Genomic DNA, 13,331 nt, shown 5'->3' on the forward strand with positions numbered 1-13,331 from the left:
AAATATGTGTAAAAGCCAAAACATGACCATAGTGGAAGTTAAAAGTGTCAAGCCAGCCAGAAGGATTTTGTTTTGAAAGTCAGATATAATTGGTATTGAGGACTGTGTAAACAGGACATCGAGACAGTAACGGCTGTTTAAGCTCTAATAATTCTATTAGATATAAACTGAGTGTTGGCAGGGGGTCTGACAGTAATTAACAGTCACACAGTACAGTGAGTGTTCACTCACAGCTCAGTACACTGGTGATGTTTGTACAACAACAGCACTGAGGATGAATGAAAGATGCAAAGAATAACATGCTCGCCCTGTGTTGGAAAGAAAACACTGTGGATTGATACTAAATACCTAAATGAAAGAGGCTCAATACCCATACTGTGTGTTTAGCGGCACTCTACTTTACTTTCTATTCTCTTTAATTACGTGGAATTAGCTCTCTTTAAACACATGGAAATGTAAGAACGTGTGTCTTTTCTAAAAATATTTTTCTGTCAAACATAACACCAAAATAGACAGAAATTTGTGATTTTAAATTCAGTACAGTATGATACAGCAATTGTATAAAATGGTAAAACCACTACACTAGGCCTACTGATTTTTTTATTTTATTTTTTAATCGAGTAAACATTGTTATTGTTGTTGTCTTACTTTGTAATTTAGTTGCTGTATTTAAAATCTCAAATTTCTGTCTATTTTTGGTGTTTTGTTAAAAAAGACACGTTCTTACATTTTCACGTCAGAGACACGTAATTGAAGAGAGTAGAATTTCTTTCCTTAAACTGAACTGAGTGCCGCTAAACAGTTCATGCATACCTGGAATACGACCTTCCTAAGAAGAAAGAGATATGTTTGGTGTTGCTATCTGTGGAGGACCTTACACAGTCTTACATGATACTATCATTCACAATCACAAACATGAAAAACATGCATTATGTCTCAATACCAGTGCATAGTCACATTCATACACACATGTACGCTCACTAATTATCCGAAACACTTCTGATTACTAATAAAACGTGTCCTAAAATCACCTCCTCCGCCAGGATTGGACATTTAACATGCGGAAAGAGGAGGAGCGACTGAAATCCATACTACACTACACACTCACTCACAGTAGTAATGTTCCCCAGTGTGTAACAGGCGGATCTCGCAGACTGATCTCATCACGAGAAATGTTACTACTGAAATCTTTCAAGACGTCCTAAAGTAACACCCGTCTTTAAAAGTCTAATGCATACTGTGCAAGTCCGCGCGACGAAAGGAAATAAGGTAAATTCATATTACTTTTTTCATACTTGGTTATACCTCACAATGTTTCAATGTAAAAACGTGAGGTATACATGGACCGCTCCGTAGATTTGTCTGGGGAAAACTTGTCTCTTTAACGTTAAATCTCTGAATACGTTGCGAAATACTTTAAACATCATGTTCATTTCTTCATGTCAAGAAAAATATATAGAATATATTTGTATTAAAGTTATTTAAACGCCACAATGAACGTTGCCATAGATGACCATAGTTACTGCCGTTAGCGTTATGATACATTCATACTGAATTTTAATGTATTAATATTTTCTCATGACAGTATTTCTAGTAACAATAAATGTAGTGACTATGGTATTTTATGATTAACATTGTAAATTCAAGTCATTGCTACCTTGGCTGATTTATCTTTGAAGAAATAACATTTTGGTGTCCATTTAAAGATTTGGTTTGCTGGCTTTATTATGTGACCAGTATTAAACACTTGGAAATGTTATTTTTTTAACAGTGGTACTGTTGTACATTTATGTTTCATACTCCTGTGCAGTTTTCTTTGTTTTATGCATAACCAAAATTATGAAATGAGAGCTAAGAGCAGTAACTTTATCAGAGATCAAAGAGGAAGGAGATGATTTATTTCCCATAAATCATTAACCCTTGTACTGAAAGGCAGGACAATCTCAAGGTAAACGAAAAGCTGTAATGTTTTATTGCTGTTTAACAAACGATTATGGGTTTACTGTCGTCCAAGGATATGGTTGGTTCCAAGTGTAATTGCTCTAACTGTGATGTATCCGCTGTCTAATTATATGTTAAGGATTTTTAAACACTGCTGAACAATAGGCCTTCTGAGTAATATCAAATGAATGTTCACGGATGAGTTGAATGCTTTATCCAAAGGGATCTGAAAGGAAATAGTTTTAATTCTTTCTCTTTTTTCTCTTTTATCTAGTTCAAAGATGTCTGTCAGTAATCACGAGAACCGAAAGTCGAGGTCAAGCTCTGGATCCATGAACATCCAGCTGTTCCACAAGACGTCACATGCAGACAGCTTGCTTACCCACCTCAACCTCCTCCGCAAGCGACGTGTTTTCACGGATGTAGTCCTGCGTGCTGGACATCGAGCATTCCCATGCCACCGGGCGGTTCTGGCATCATGTAGCCGCTATTTTGAGGCCATGTTCAGCGGTGGCCTGAAGGAGAGCCGAGACGCCGAGGTCAACTTCCACGACTCTTTGCACCCGGAGGTTCTGGAGCTTCTGCTAGACTACGCCTACTCTGCCCGGGTGATCATCAACGAGGAAAATGCAGAGTCTTTGCTGGAGGCTAGCGACATGCTCCAGTTCCACGACATCCGTGACGCCGCCGCAGAATTCCTGGAGAAGAACCTGCATCCGTCCAACTGTCTTGGGATGATGCTTTTGTCTGATGCTCATCAGTGCCAGAAGTTGTATGAACTTTCTTGGAGGATGTGCCTGGCAAATTTTGCTAATCTCTACCACACCGAGGACTTCCTAAGCCTGCCCAAAGATAAAGTTCAGGAGCTCGTTTTTAGTGAGGAGTTGGAGGTTGAGGATGAAAGCATTGTGTACGAGGCTGTTATTGACTGGGTTAGAGCAGACATTGGGAGAAGACATCTGGATCTTCCCGACCTTCTTCGCTGCGTTCGCCTCGCCCTGCTCCCAGAGAGCTACCTGCTAAAGAATGTTGCGTCCGAGGAGCTCGTCATGGGACACAAGGTGGGCCGTGAGATTGTGGAAGACGCTGTCCGTTGCAAAATGAAGATCCTGCAGAACGATGGAGTCGTCACAGGCTTCTGCGCCCGACCCCGGAAGGTCAGCCAAGCCCTCCTGCTTCTAGGAGGCCAAACGTTCATGTGTGACAAAGTATACATGATTGATCACAAGGCCAAAGAGATCACTCCCAAAACGGACCTTCCTAGCCCTCGCAAAGAGTGTAGTGCTTGCGCTATTGGCTGTAAAGTATATGTCACAGGTGGTCGAGGGTCTGAAAATGGGTCTTCAAAAGACGTTTGGGTCTATGACACCTTGCACGACGAATGGTCCAAAGCTGCACCAATGCTCGTTGCTAGATTTGGACATGGTTCAGCAGAACTTGACCATATCCTGTATGTAGTAGGTGGACACACATCCCTTGCGGGGTCATTCCCTGCATCCCCATCTGTGTCTCTCAAACAAGTGGAGCAGTACAACCCCCAATCCAACAAGTGGACACTGGTAGCTCCTCTTCGAGAGGGTGTGAGCAATGCTGCTGTCGTAGGGGCCAAAAACAAACTCTTTGCTTTTGGAGGGACTAGTGTAAATAGGGACAAATATCCTAAGGTTCAGTGCTTTGACCCCTGTGAGAACAGGTGGACTGTCCCGGCCACTTGTCCTCAGCTTTGGCGTTACACAGCGGCAGCAGTTGTTGGGAACCATGTTGTGGTCATTGGCGGAGATACTGAGTTCTCGGCGAGCTCCGCGTACCGCTTCAATAGCGAGACGTTCCAGTGGACCAAGTTTGGTGACGTGACTTCCAGGAGAATAAGCTGTCATGCAGTGGCATCGGGGAATCGCCTGTACGTGGTCGGGGGATACTTTGGGGCACAGAGGTGTAAAACCTTGGACTGCTATGACCCCTCAACGGACTCATGGGATAGCATAACAAGTGTACCATATTCGCTTATCCCGACAGCATTTGTCAGCACCTGGAAGTACCTCCCATCTTGAAGAAAATACATCTGTTATTTGGTGAGTATTGTCCAACTGACAGCATTTGCTTTGAATACTTATGCCCTCTCCGATGTATAAAACAGTAATTTTGTTTGTTGATGAAAATGTCTAACCGTAATTAGTGCTGTTGGGTGTCAAATAAAGACGAAATGTTTCTTAATAGTTTGAACAGGAATGTGGCAACACAAATTAGAGAGTAAAACGCGTCTCTTTGGGACATACAGGCTTTTCCAAATGCTTCCAGCAAGAACAGGATCAGGTTCATTCTTGTAGGTTCTGCCTGTGGTGAGGCCTGTACCATTTTTTGCACATTGCTCCATTGAAATGGGTTTTGCTTCCCTGGGTTGTTTACAAATCCTCTGTCTTCTTTTAAATAAATGTCAGGGCTTATTGTTCTCACAAGTGTACACAGTAGCCAGACAGATAACAATCTCAAATAATGGTTTCCCACAGATCACCGATGTTTAGAGAAGGTGTGTTTATTTGAGATTGATGTGTAATGTTTGGCAGGAAGATTCAAGGATGGAAACTGGAACATTTCATCTTGTCAGGTGACGTCTGTACAGGTCCCTGCGCTTTATTTGTTGTAAAACATCAAGGATTTTTATAATGCTAAACTCTCGCTAGTTCAGCTTCTAAAACAGCTCGTCTTGTTTAGCACACTCGCAGCTTGTTACCATAAGCTCAGCGCTCACTTAATGGAAGGACGCCTAGAGGAACTGCTGTTTGCCCTTCCTCAATAATAAACAGATGGTTTGGGTGGAGACGGGCAGAAGAGAGTCTGTGAGGCCCCAGATCTGCACGGCTGCAGTTGACAAGTCTCTTTTATCCACTTTGAGAGTTCAGCTCTTTTGAATATCACTAATTCGCCATTGATTTTTGCACTGAATAGCCTTGTCAGAAACAGTGGAGTGAGGCATGTGTAATAGGGTGCAGCTATATTTTGCACCATTTGGCAGCCAGCAGCTTAAAACTAAAAATACACGTTGCTTCAGAAGCTGTCATCTTGTAACACGGGCAAGGAAATGAAATAGAGAAAATGTTCTTTTCTTTGATGTTCATTTTTGCCACAAACCAACATGCATTAGAGTACATCGAAGATACATCAGGCTAAAGGTAGACTCTCACATAATTTCTCACCAGCCAGTCACGCCCATTTAAACATAGATAAGTTTCTTTCCTATTGTCATTGCATATCAGCACAGTGAGTCACTGTTAGACTTTGAGTTGGTACAGAGATATTCAGAATACACTGGAAAGCAGTTCACCCAACATACTTTTTATTACTTTTTCTCTATGCATTGTCTTTATTTACTCGAACAACCCCATGAAATGACGTGACAAGCACAGATCTATTTCCTATGTTGACGTAAGGCGAATAACAGCCACAAAACTCTGCCTAGATTGTGGTTTAACTTGGGTTATGTTTGAAATGGCATGCTAGCATACTTTTCATGCAGTAGTATGTGTACTGTGCACAGTATGCAGACTTTCTATATGACCTACTACATTTATCAGAAACAGATCCTACTGTACTGAATACTATACTGTGCTTGATTATACCTCCTTTTCCAGTATTGGCAATGATCTGGATGTAAAATCAGATATTTAAAGGGTTAGTTCACCCAAAAATGAAAATTGTCATTTATTACTCACCCTCATGTAGTTCCACACCTGTAAGACCTTCGTTCATCTCCGGAACACAAATTAAGATATTTTTGATAAAATCCGATGGCTCAGTGAGGCCTCTATTGCCAGCAAGATAATTAACACTTTCAGTGCCCAGAAAGCTACTAAAGACGTATTTAAAACAGTTCATGTGACGTCAGTGGTTCAACCTTAATGTTATGAAGCAACGAGAATACTTTTTGTGTGCCAAAAAAACGACTTTATTCAACAATATCTCATGATGGGCGATTTCAAAACACTGCTTCATGAATCTTCAAAGCTTTACGAATCTTTTGTTCAAATCAGTGGTTCAGAGCTTGTATTAAACTGCCAAAGTCACGCCCCCCAGTGGTGATCCATTGAAATTTTGAAACACTTATGACGTAACGAAGCCTCGTTTACTGAAATCATGTGACTTTGGCAGTTTGATACATGCTCTGAACCACTGAAACAAAAAACGAAACAAAAGATTCGTAAAGCTTTGAAGCTTCATGAAGCAGTGTTTTGAAATCGGCCATCACTAAATATTGTTGAATAAAGTCGTTATTTTGTTTTTTTGGCGCACAAAAAGTATTCTTGTCGCTTTATAACATTAAGGTTGAACCACTGTAGTCACATGAACTGTTTTAAATAGGTCTTTAGTAGCTTTCTGGGCATTTGAAAGTGTTAATTATCTTGCTGTCAATAGAGGCCTTACTGAGCCATTGGATTTATCAAAAATATCTTAATTTGTGTTCCGAAGATGAACAAAAGTCTTACGGGTTTGGAAAGACATGAGGGTGAGTAATTGACAATTTTCATTTTTGGGTGAACTAAATCTTTAATCTCTTTTTGACCCTTTTATGACTACCAAAACAAGACATGTTTACACACACGTGAATTTAAAATGCAAAATAACCATTTTATTACTGTAAAGTAATGATATGTGATGAGGTTATTTGCATGCTACAGTTTAAAACGTTTATCGTTGCATAATCCCTAACGTTTCACTTACTAGGCTATATATAAAAATGTTGTATAGCCTGTGTGTATACCATGCAGTATTCAGAGAGTAGCAAGGTATAATGTAGCTGAACATCACCCTGGTTACAGATGAATTATATTTCCTGTCTTCAGGCAATTTTAATGCTGTCTAGTTGGCAAGCCTAGTAATCCAAACTGTAACATGAGCACCATGGAGGAAGTTATCAAGATCCTCTCATTCTTTGGTCTTGCAGAGCAGGCTGTAGTAACTGGCACTTACCCAACACAAACCATATGTGTCCTCTGTTTGTTGTATGACACACCTGATCTAGGTCAAGGGTCAGTTCCTGGCACTCAGGACGGTTTTATTATTCACGGAGGCGGACCGGAGTGACCGTCACGGTCAATACTAATGTTTTATTAATGCTAACCAGAGTGCTAACAGAAAGATCCTTTATTTTGGCAGCTGCGGCCAGCCATCTTTTACCGACACACGCGCGGAGTCACCGTGTCTCTCGAGCCCCGCGGCGCGGCTGGATCTGCATAAAGTTAATGGAATTTTTTTCACTTCTTTGTCCGTGGAAGCGGGACCTGCGGAAAGAAATTGAATAATACAAAGGCCTCAAATTGGTTACCAGCCGTAAATAGATCAAACTGGTCATTCAGCCGCGAACTCGCTTGACGTAATTAATCAGAATTGCATAATATCATACACCAGAAGAGGTGAAAAGGGTGCGATTAGCATACAAACTGCCTTTGTTTTTCAAGCCGGGGCGCATAGACTAAAAAGAGCCGGTATTCCTGTTAATTTATAGACCAATTAGAACTAATAACATAATAAAATATGCGAAAGAAAATGCCAGTAAGATTTTAAGCTGCCGTCCTGTCACCATATGATTTATTAGCTAACTCTTGCTCATTAGTAAACATTGCCAGAATATTGAGGGGCGGCTCATAATGCAAAGGGCGTTTCCTAATAAATAAGGTGCCGACTAGGGATTGATCCGAGCACAGATCAATTCACACAGTAGTTTACACAGCTGTCATTAATTCAGCCCTGTGACCCTCATTACAGCTACTGAAGCCATCAGGAAAGAGCAGGAGCCAAACCACTACTTTAGAAATGACTTAAATATTTTTATCTATTTAAAAATCATGAAATTTGTTTTCACCATATATATAATACATTTATATAAGTGATTAAATCATTTATTTAGAATTTAAATAAACAAATAACATTATATATTATTATATATTTTCTAAAACATTAACTTCCAAAACAAAACTGAACAAATTAGTTGTGTTCAATAAATATTTTATTTATTTCTTGGGATTGTTGAAGTTTTATTTAGGGTTGTCATTACTTAAATACATAAATTTGAGTGATAAATATATATATATATATATATATATATATATATATATATATATATATATATATATATATATATTATATTTTTTTTTAGATTTATTTATTTAATATAAAAAATGATAAAAATAATGAAAAATAAAGAAACACATTTGATTATTAAATATTACCCAAATAAATGTTTTTTAAAAAAAATTTATTTAAAGTCTTACTAATGAAAAATTCCTGTTTCACCATTTATAAAATAAATTTGAGTGATAATTTTAGTACTCGTATAAATAAAAATTTTATAATAAGTTGCAAACACAAGTGATTTACAAACTAAAAAGTAAGATTAATGCAATAAACAATACTTTGAATACAAAGACCGTAAGTCCTTAAAGACCATAAGGGTGTTTTTTTTATTTTTTTATTCATTTTAAAGCATATAGTTGACTGCCTAATAAAACATCGTAGTGAATTCCAGAGTTTGGAAGAAAACAAGAAGGATTTGCAGTGCTAGGTGTTGAAAACAAGACTATAAAATCTATTAAACACAAGCTGATTGATTCCCAGGCATGCGTTCGGGTCTTTAGACTTGCTTTAATGGAATTTCCAAGGGCTGCAAACTGGGTCAAAGGTCACTTGCCCTGCTGCTGGTTTGGGAAGGGTGAGACAACTGACGCTGATGGATAAGCGCTGCTCGAGCGTTAGTTATGCAACGCTGAAGAGCTGTTCACTTTACAGAGCATTTGTGTAGCATCGCTTCTCACGTCTTAAATTAAAGTGTCTGCCATGTCCCAGAAATAACACAAAGGTATGAAATACGGGCCGCTGATGTTTAAATATAACTGACTCTAAAGCTGCTGTACTTGTGAAACGCTGACAGCTCTCAGGTAGTATTTTTAATGCTGCTGGAGTGTTGATTGTCTCAACAACGGAAAAATAGGCATCAGAGAGGATGCAATATTGTGAGAAACGTCCATGCGTGACTTTTCACATACGAATAGCATTTTAATTTAGTGTTTTTTCTGTCCACAACTGAACTTTGACCCTCATGCATCATGTCCAGAACATTATTTATTAGAAAAAGATAATTATGCCTGCCGGTAAAGGGGTTCAAGCCTTTAATTACACCAGCAGACACATGGTGACACGTGTTGAGGTGTCAAGAGACACGGCGGGGTGCGAAAGGATCAGCTGGCTAGTTTTAGCAGTTAGTTCACAGTATTATCTAGACTTTACAGCGCTGTTAACCTTGTTAAACCCTAAATCAGTTTTAGCGGTGTCAATCTGGCCTCAGCATTATTCCTTGAGTGAGCTGGAACCAGCCTAGCTGGAAATCACACATTTACAACACTGTGTAAAAAAATAAAATAAAAATAAATAAATAAATAATAATAATAATAATAAAAAAAAAAAAAAAAATAAAAAAAAAAATATATATATATATATATATATTATATATATATACATACATATATAATTCTGCCACATCTGTTTTTGGTTATTTTTAATATGTAATTAATGTATTTTTTCAGCATCTTTTCTGTATATATTTAATTTGCTAGCATTAAATGATTTGTATAAAAATATTTTAAAATGTTTAAAAAATAATTAAATAATATTTTTTATCACTATTAATAATAATATTTTTTTTCTCCATTAAATTATTGTATTTTATATTGGCATTTTATATGCCACTTTTCTCTCTAGATATTTGTTAAGCTTTAGTCAAAACAGTTCACACATTCCTAATGCAACCGCAAAGATAAAATACAATCTTAAAAGGTAAATTGTTCAAAAACAACAGCTTGGAACAGCTTGTTTTATAGGTTGTGTAAAAACATGTTGTGAAAGTGGAAATTAGGCACAAGTGTACTTCATGATCTCATTACTTACATGTTTCAGGGGATGAAACACATTTAACAGGGCAAGAACAATTTTATAGTACAAGTTTTAAAGCTCTTTTGAAATTAAAAGCAGCTTAACATACCAAATGTGATCTCATTAGTAGGTGTTTGTGGATAATTTAGTTATATCGTACGATATACATACCTTGAAACAGATACACATACTATAAAGCAAATGATATTTTTGTCACGCACTCAGTTTTTCAAACTAATGTGAAGGATTGTAGGTGAACCATGTCGAGTTCAACATGTGTAACTCATTCCCTGTTTTTCCGTCCTCAGATCTTTCAGCGTTCTCTGGAATGCGGCCGAGTTTCCCCCCCACGGGGCTTGGGAATGCCGGGGGGAGGGGGAGGCGCTTTTCCTCCTTCACATTCACATGGACCTTTCACTGGAAGCCAAGCCTTAGGTCAGTCGGGATGGTAACCGTGGCAACCGGAGCCCATCCCAGGTCGCTGCAGTTCTGATGGCGAGACTCGACCCAAAAGAGAGATACAGACAGCATTGTGAACGCATGTGTACATAAACTTACTAGACTTATCTCTTTAAACTGGGCTGTTTTTAGCCTGAGGTTCCACACTTCGAAGTCTCGCTCACTCACACGGATCCTGTGCGTTCATTAATTAAGTAATTATTAACTCTTGCCTCTGGTCACTCACCTTAGTGCATGAAACAGGGCTCATTGTGTTCTTAGTAAACTCGGGTGACCTTTGAAAGAGGAAATGAACCCAAAACTGTTGAAAAAAGTTAGGCTGTGCTGCCTTTTTATATCAAATGTTTTTGAATATGGAATATATTACACATATTCTAAACACTTTTCTGATCAGCACTGTATTCTTGTTATAATTGTACTAGACGAATAGCCAGGCTGGGCTAATAGACAAGTTTGGGTCATTTTTCACACCTAAATAATAAGAGTATATTTTGCATAAAGAAAAAAAAAGCCTGTTTTTAGGTTGTTTGCATTGCAGTATTATATGCAAGGCAAATAAAACTCATGTTCCCTCCAAATTCTCATTACCGTAATGCAAAAAAGTCATTACCATAATGGAACAGAACAAAGGGTGTAAAGTAGTTAGGGTAAAGTAGTTACACATATGCAGATTCAAATATAAAAAAACTAAAAATAATGCTTAAAAATCCTGAACAAATTACAATAAAGTGTAAATATGATCTTAATTGTCATGAAAATAATGTTACAATGCAAAATAAGAACCAAATAAGAAGTTATATTTTGCTTGTAGACAGTTTTGAAGCCTGTTTTTAGATAGTTTGCATTGTGATATTTTCAAGGCAATTAATTCTCCAAATTCTCATTACTGTAATGCAAAAAAAAGTGGTTACCATAAATAAAAAGAACAAGAATACATTATTTAAATGATTAAAGTTATAATATATATGTGCATGCTTAAAAAAACTGGACAAATTGCGGTAATGACGAAAAATGTTCTTAATTGTCATGGAAATAACGTCACTATGCTAAAACACTCTTAATGGTCCTAAAATAGGCTTTCTTTTCTTTATTTAAAATACTAGTTTTCGTTCAACTGTAGAATGTGTAGTTTACAATGTGAATAACGGGTGGTTAAACTACTAAAGCAGTGGATTCCTTCCCTAATGTTTTTGTGCCAATGGTTCAATAAATTGAACAACCTAGCAAATGTCTTACATGTTGTTGCTGTACATGTAGCCTTAATTATGTTCTTTTGTGAAGTATATTGTATTTTTTTAGTAGATTTTGCACTTGTATTGAGATGCTGTCCTTCTCACTGTTGAACGGTCATCTACACTCATAAGGGTGTTTTTCTTAAACGTAAGACATTAGAATGTGTTGCCTGAGGCCAAAGAAAGCAGCACAGATAGAGACATGTTACCAGCTAAATGTTGCATTTGCGAACTGTTTTGCATTGAAATATGTTGTCTTAATTTGTGTACAACTTTTTGATATCACTGATTCTTGTTGTTTGTTTTGGACATTTAATGCCAAATATAGTTTCTAACATCTGTCTGTGTGTGTTAAAGACTTTTTTTTTAATAAAATGTCTGTGAAAATGCTAAGCAAGTGTTCTTTTTGTAGCGCGAGGATTGGATTTGTGGATTAGCATGACTATGATCCGCTGAGTGACAAGGAATGTGTTGTACCTTGTATAACTTGCTAGATAAACTGGAATTTTGAAATTGTCAGTCACACCCAGTTGATTTCAACCACAGCGATTTCCAGCCGCTCCAGAAACCTGGAGTGTAAAGTCTGATTTCTGTGCACAAACTTTATGACTTCACATTGCTATTTTTGCTCAGAGATGGTTGTCTTCAGACACGACTCTTGTAAGGGTGTGTGGGTACATGTCATGGCACCAGCCTCATTCCACTCATTCCCAGGCAGGTGTGATTAGTGGAAATGCCAACGAATGGCACAGAGACTCCAGACTGCATTCCTTTGCCCAGACTGTAGGGAAGAGATCTGAGTGTTGAAAGAAAGAAACTTTTCTGTTGAAAGAAAGAGACAAATAAATTAAGCCAATCTGCTGTTTATCTTAATAGGGAAAATGTATTACAAATTCTAACATTTCTTTTAAACAAACTTTTGAGAAACTAACCAGATGTTCTTACGATTCATCCAGAAGCAAAAAAGTCACTTCACAGGGTTGTAGGACCACTAATCAAATATCAACACATTGTTCTCAAGGCAGATAATTAAATTGCCTCTATTATCATGTAGTGTGTAATATAGCTGTTTGTGAATGTTGTCAGTAATTCCAGTCTTCCTGCTCAAACCTACATAGGTTTGTAACAAATTTGCATCATGCCCGCCTATGATCTTCATTGGCTGCCCACTAACAATGTCTACTTTGACCCACAAACAATGTAGTTGTAGCTGAGGCCTGGAAGAGTTTGGTTCATGTTGTCTACATGTCGAGAAGACGCTGTTTTCTGTGCTGTGAAAGCCAATCCACATTGCATCACTTATAAAAGATGAGGACTCGTGCTGGAACTGATACAGTAAAACCAACATCATCGTTACTGTTCGTATCACTGTGTATCAAGTGCTGAAGAAGATCTGGAGCTGAAATCCAGATATTGTAATGGGTGCTTTGTTTCGGACATGAGCTGTAATCGGCAGGCCAATCACAACAGACTGGGCCATCTGACCAATCAGAGCAGAGTAAGCTCTCAGAAAGTAGGAGTTTAGGGAGACCGAACACTTTATCAAACCATTTCAGACACTGTGAAAAGGATGATGCTTCTACGTATATTATAAGAAAAATGAAGTGTCTTTTGACCTTGGATGCATGTACAACCCGAATTCTGGAAAAGTTGGGACGTTTTTTAAATTTGAATAAAATGAAAACTAAAAGACTTTCAAATCACATGAGACAATATTTTATTCACAATAGAACATAGATAACATAACAATGTTTAAACGAAGACATTTTATGCACAAAA

The 13,331-nt window shown here is 37.7% G+C and overlaps 1 protein-coding gene across 1 annotated transcript; it reads left to right on the forward strand.

Moving 5' to 3' along the window:
• The first annotated feature begins 1,102 nt into the window (after window positions 1–1,102).
• enc3 (ectodermal-neural cortex 3) lies at window positions 1,103–11,945 on the forward strand. Its single transcript, XM_051910790.1, has 3 exons — window positions 1,103–1,269; window positions 2,216–4,013; window positions 10,170–11,945. Exon 2 carries the CDS (start codon window positions 2,223–2,225, stop codon window positions 3,990–3,992), a length of 1,770 nt encoding a protein of 589 aa, XP_051766750.1. The 5' UTR covers window positions 1,103–1,269; window positions 2,216–2,222; the 3' UTR covers window positions 3,993–4,013; window positions 10,170–11,945.
• Window positions 11,946–13,331: the final 1,386 nt, after the last annotated feature.

This window comes from Ctenopharyngodon idella, chromosome 10, assembly GCF_019924925.1.
Source record: "Ctenopharyngodon idella isolate HZGC_01 chromosome 10, HZGC01, whole genome shotgun sequence".
In the NCBI taxonomy this organism is placed as follows: Eukaryota; Metazoa; Chordata; class Actinopteri; order Cypriniformes; family Xenocyprididae; genus Ctenopharyngodon; species Ctenopharyngodon idella.

What these genes read in the sequence shown, in the direction of transcription:
- enc3 (XM_051910790.1), top strand. Translation starts at nt 2,223, where the DNA reads ATGTCTGTCAGTAATCACGAGAACCGAAAGTCGAGGTCAAGCTCTGGA.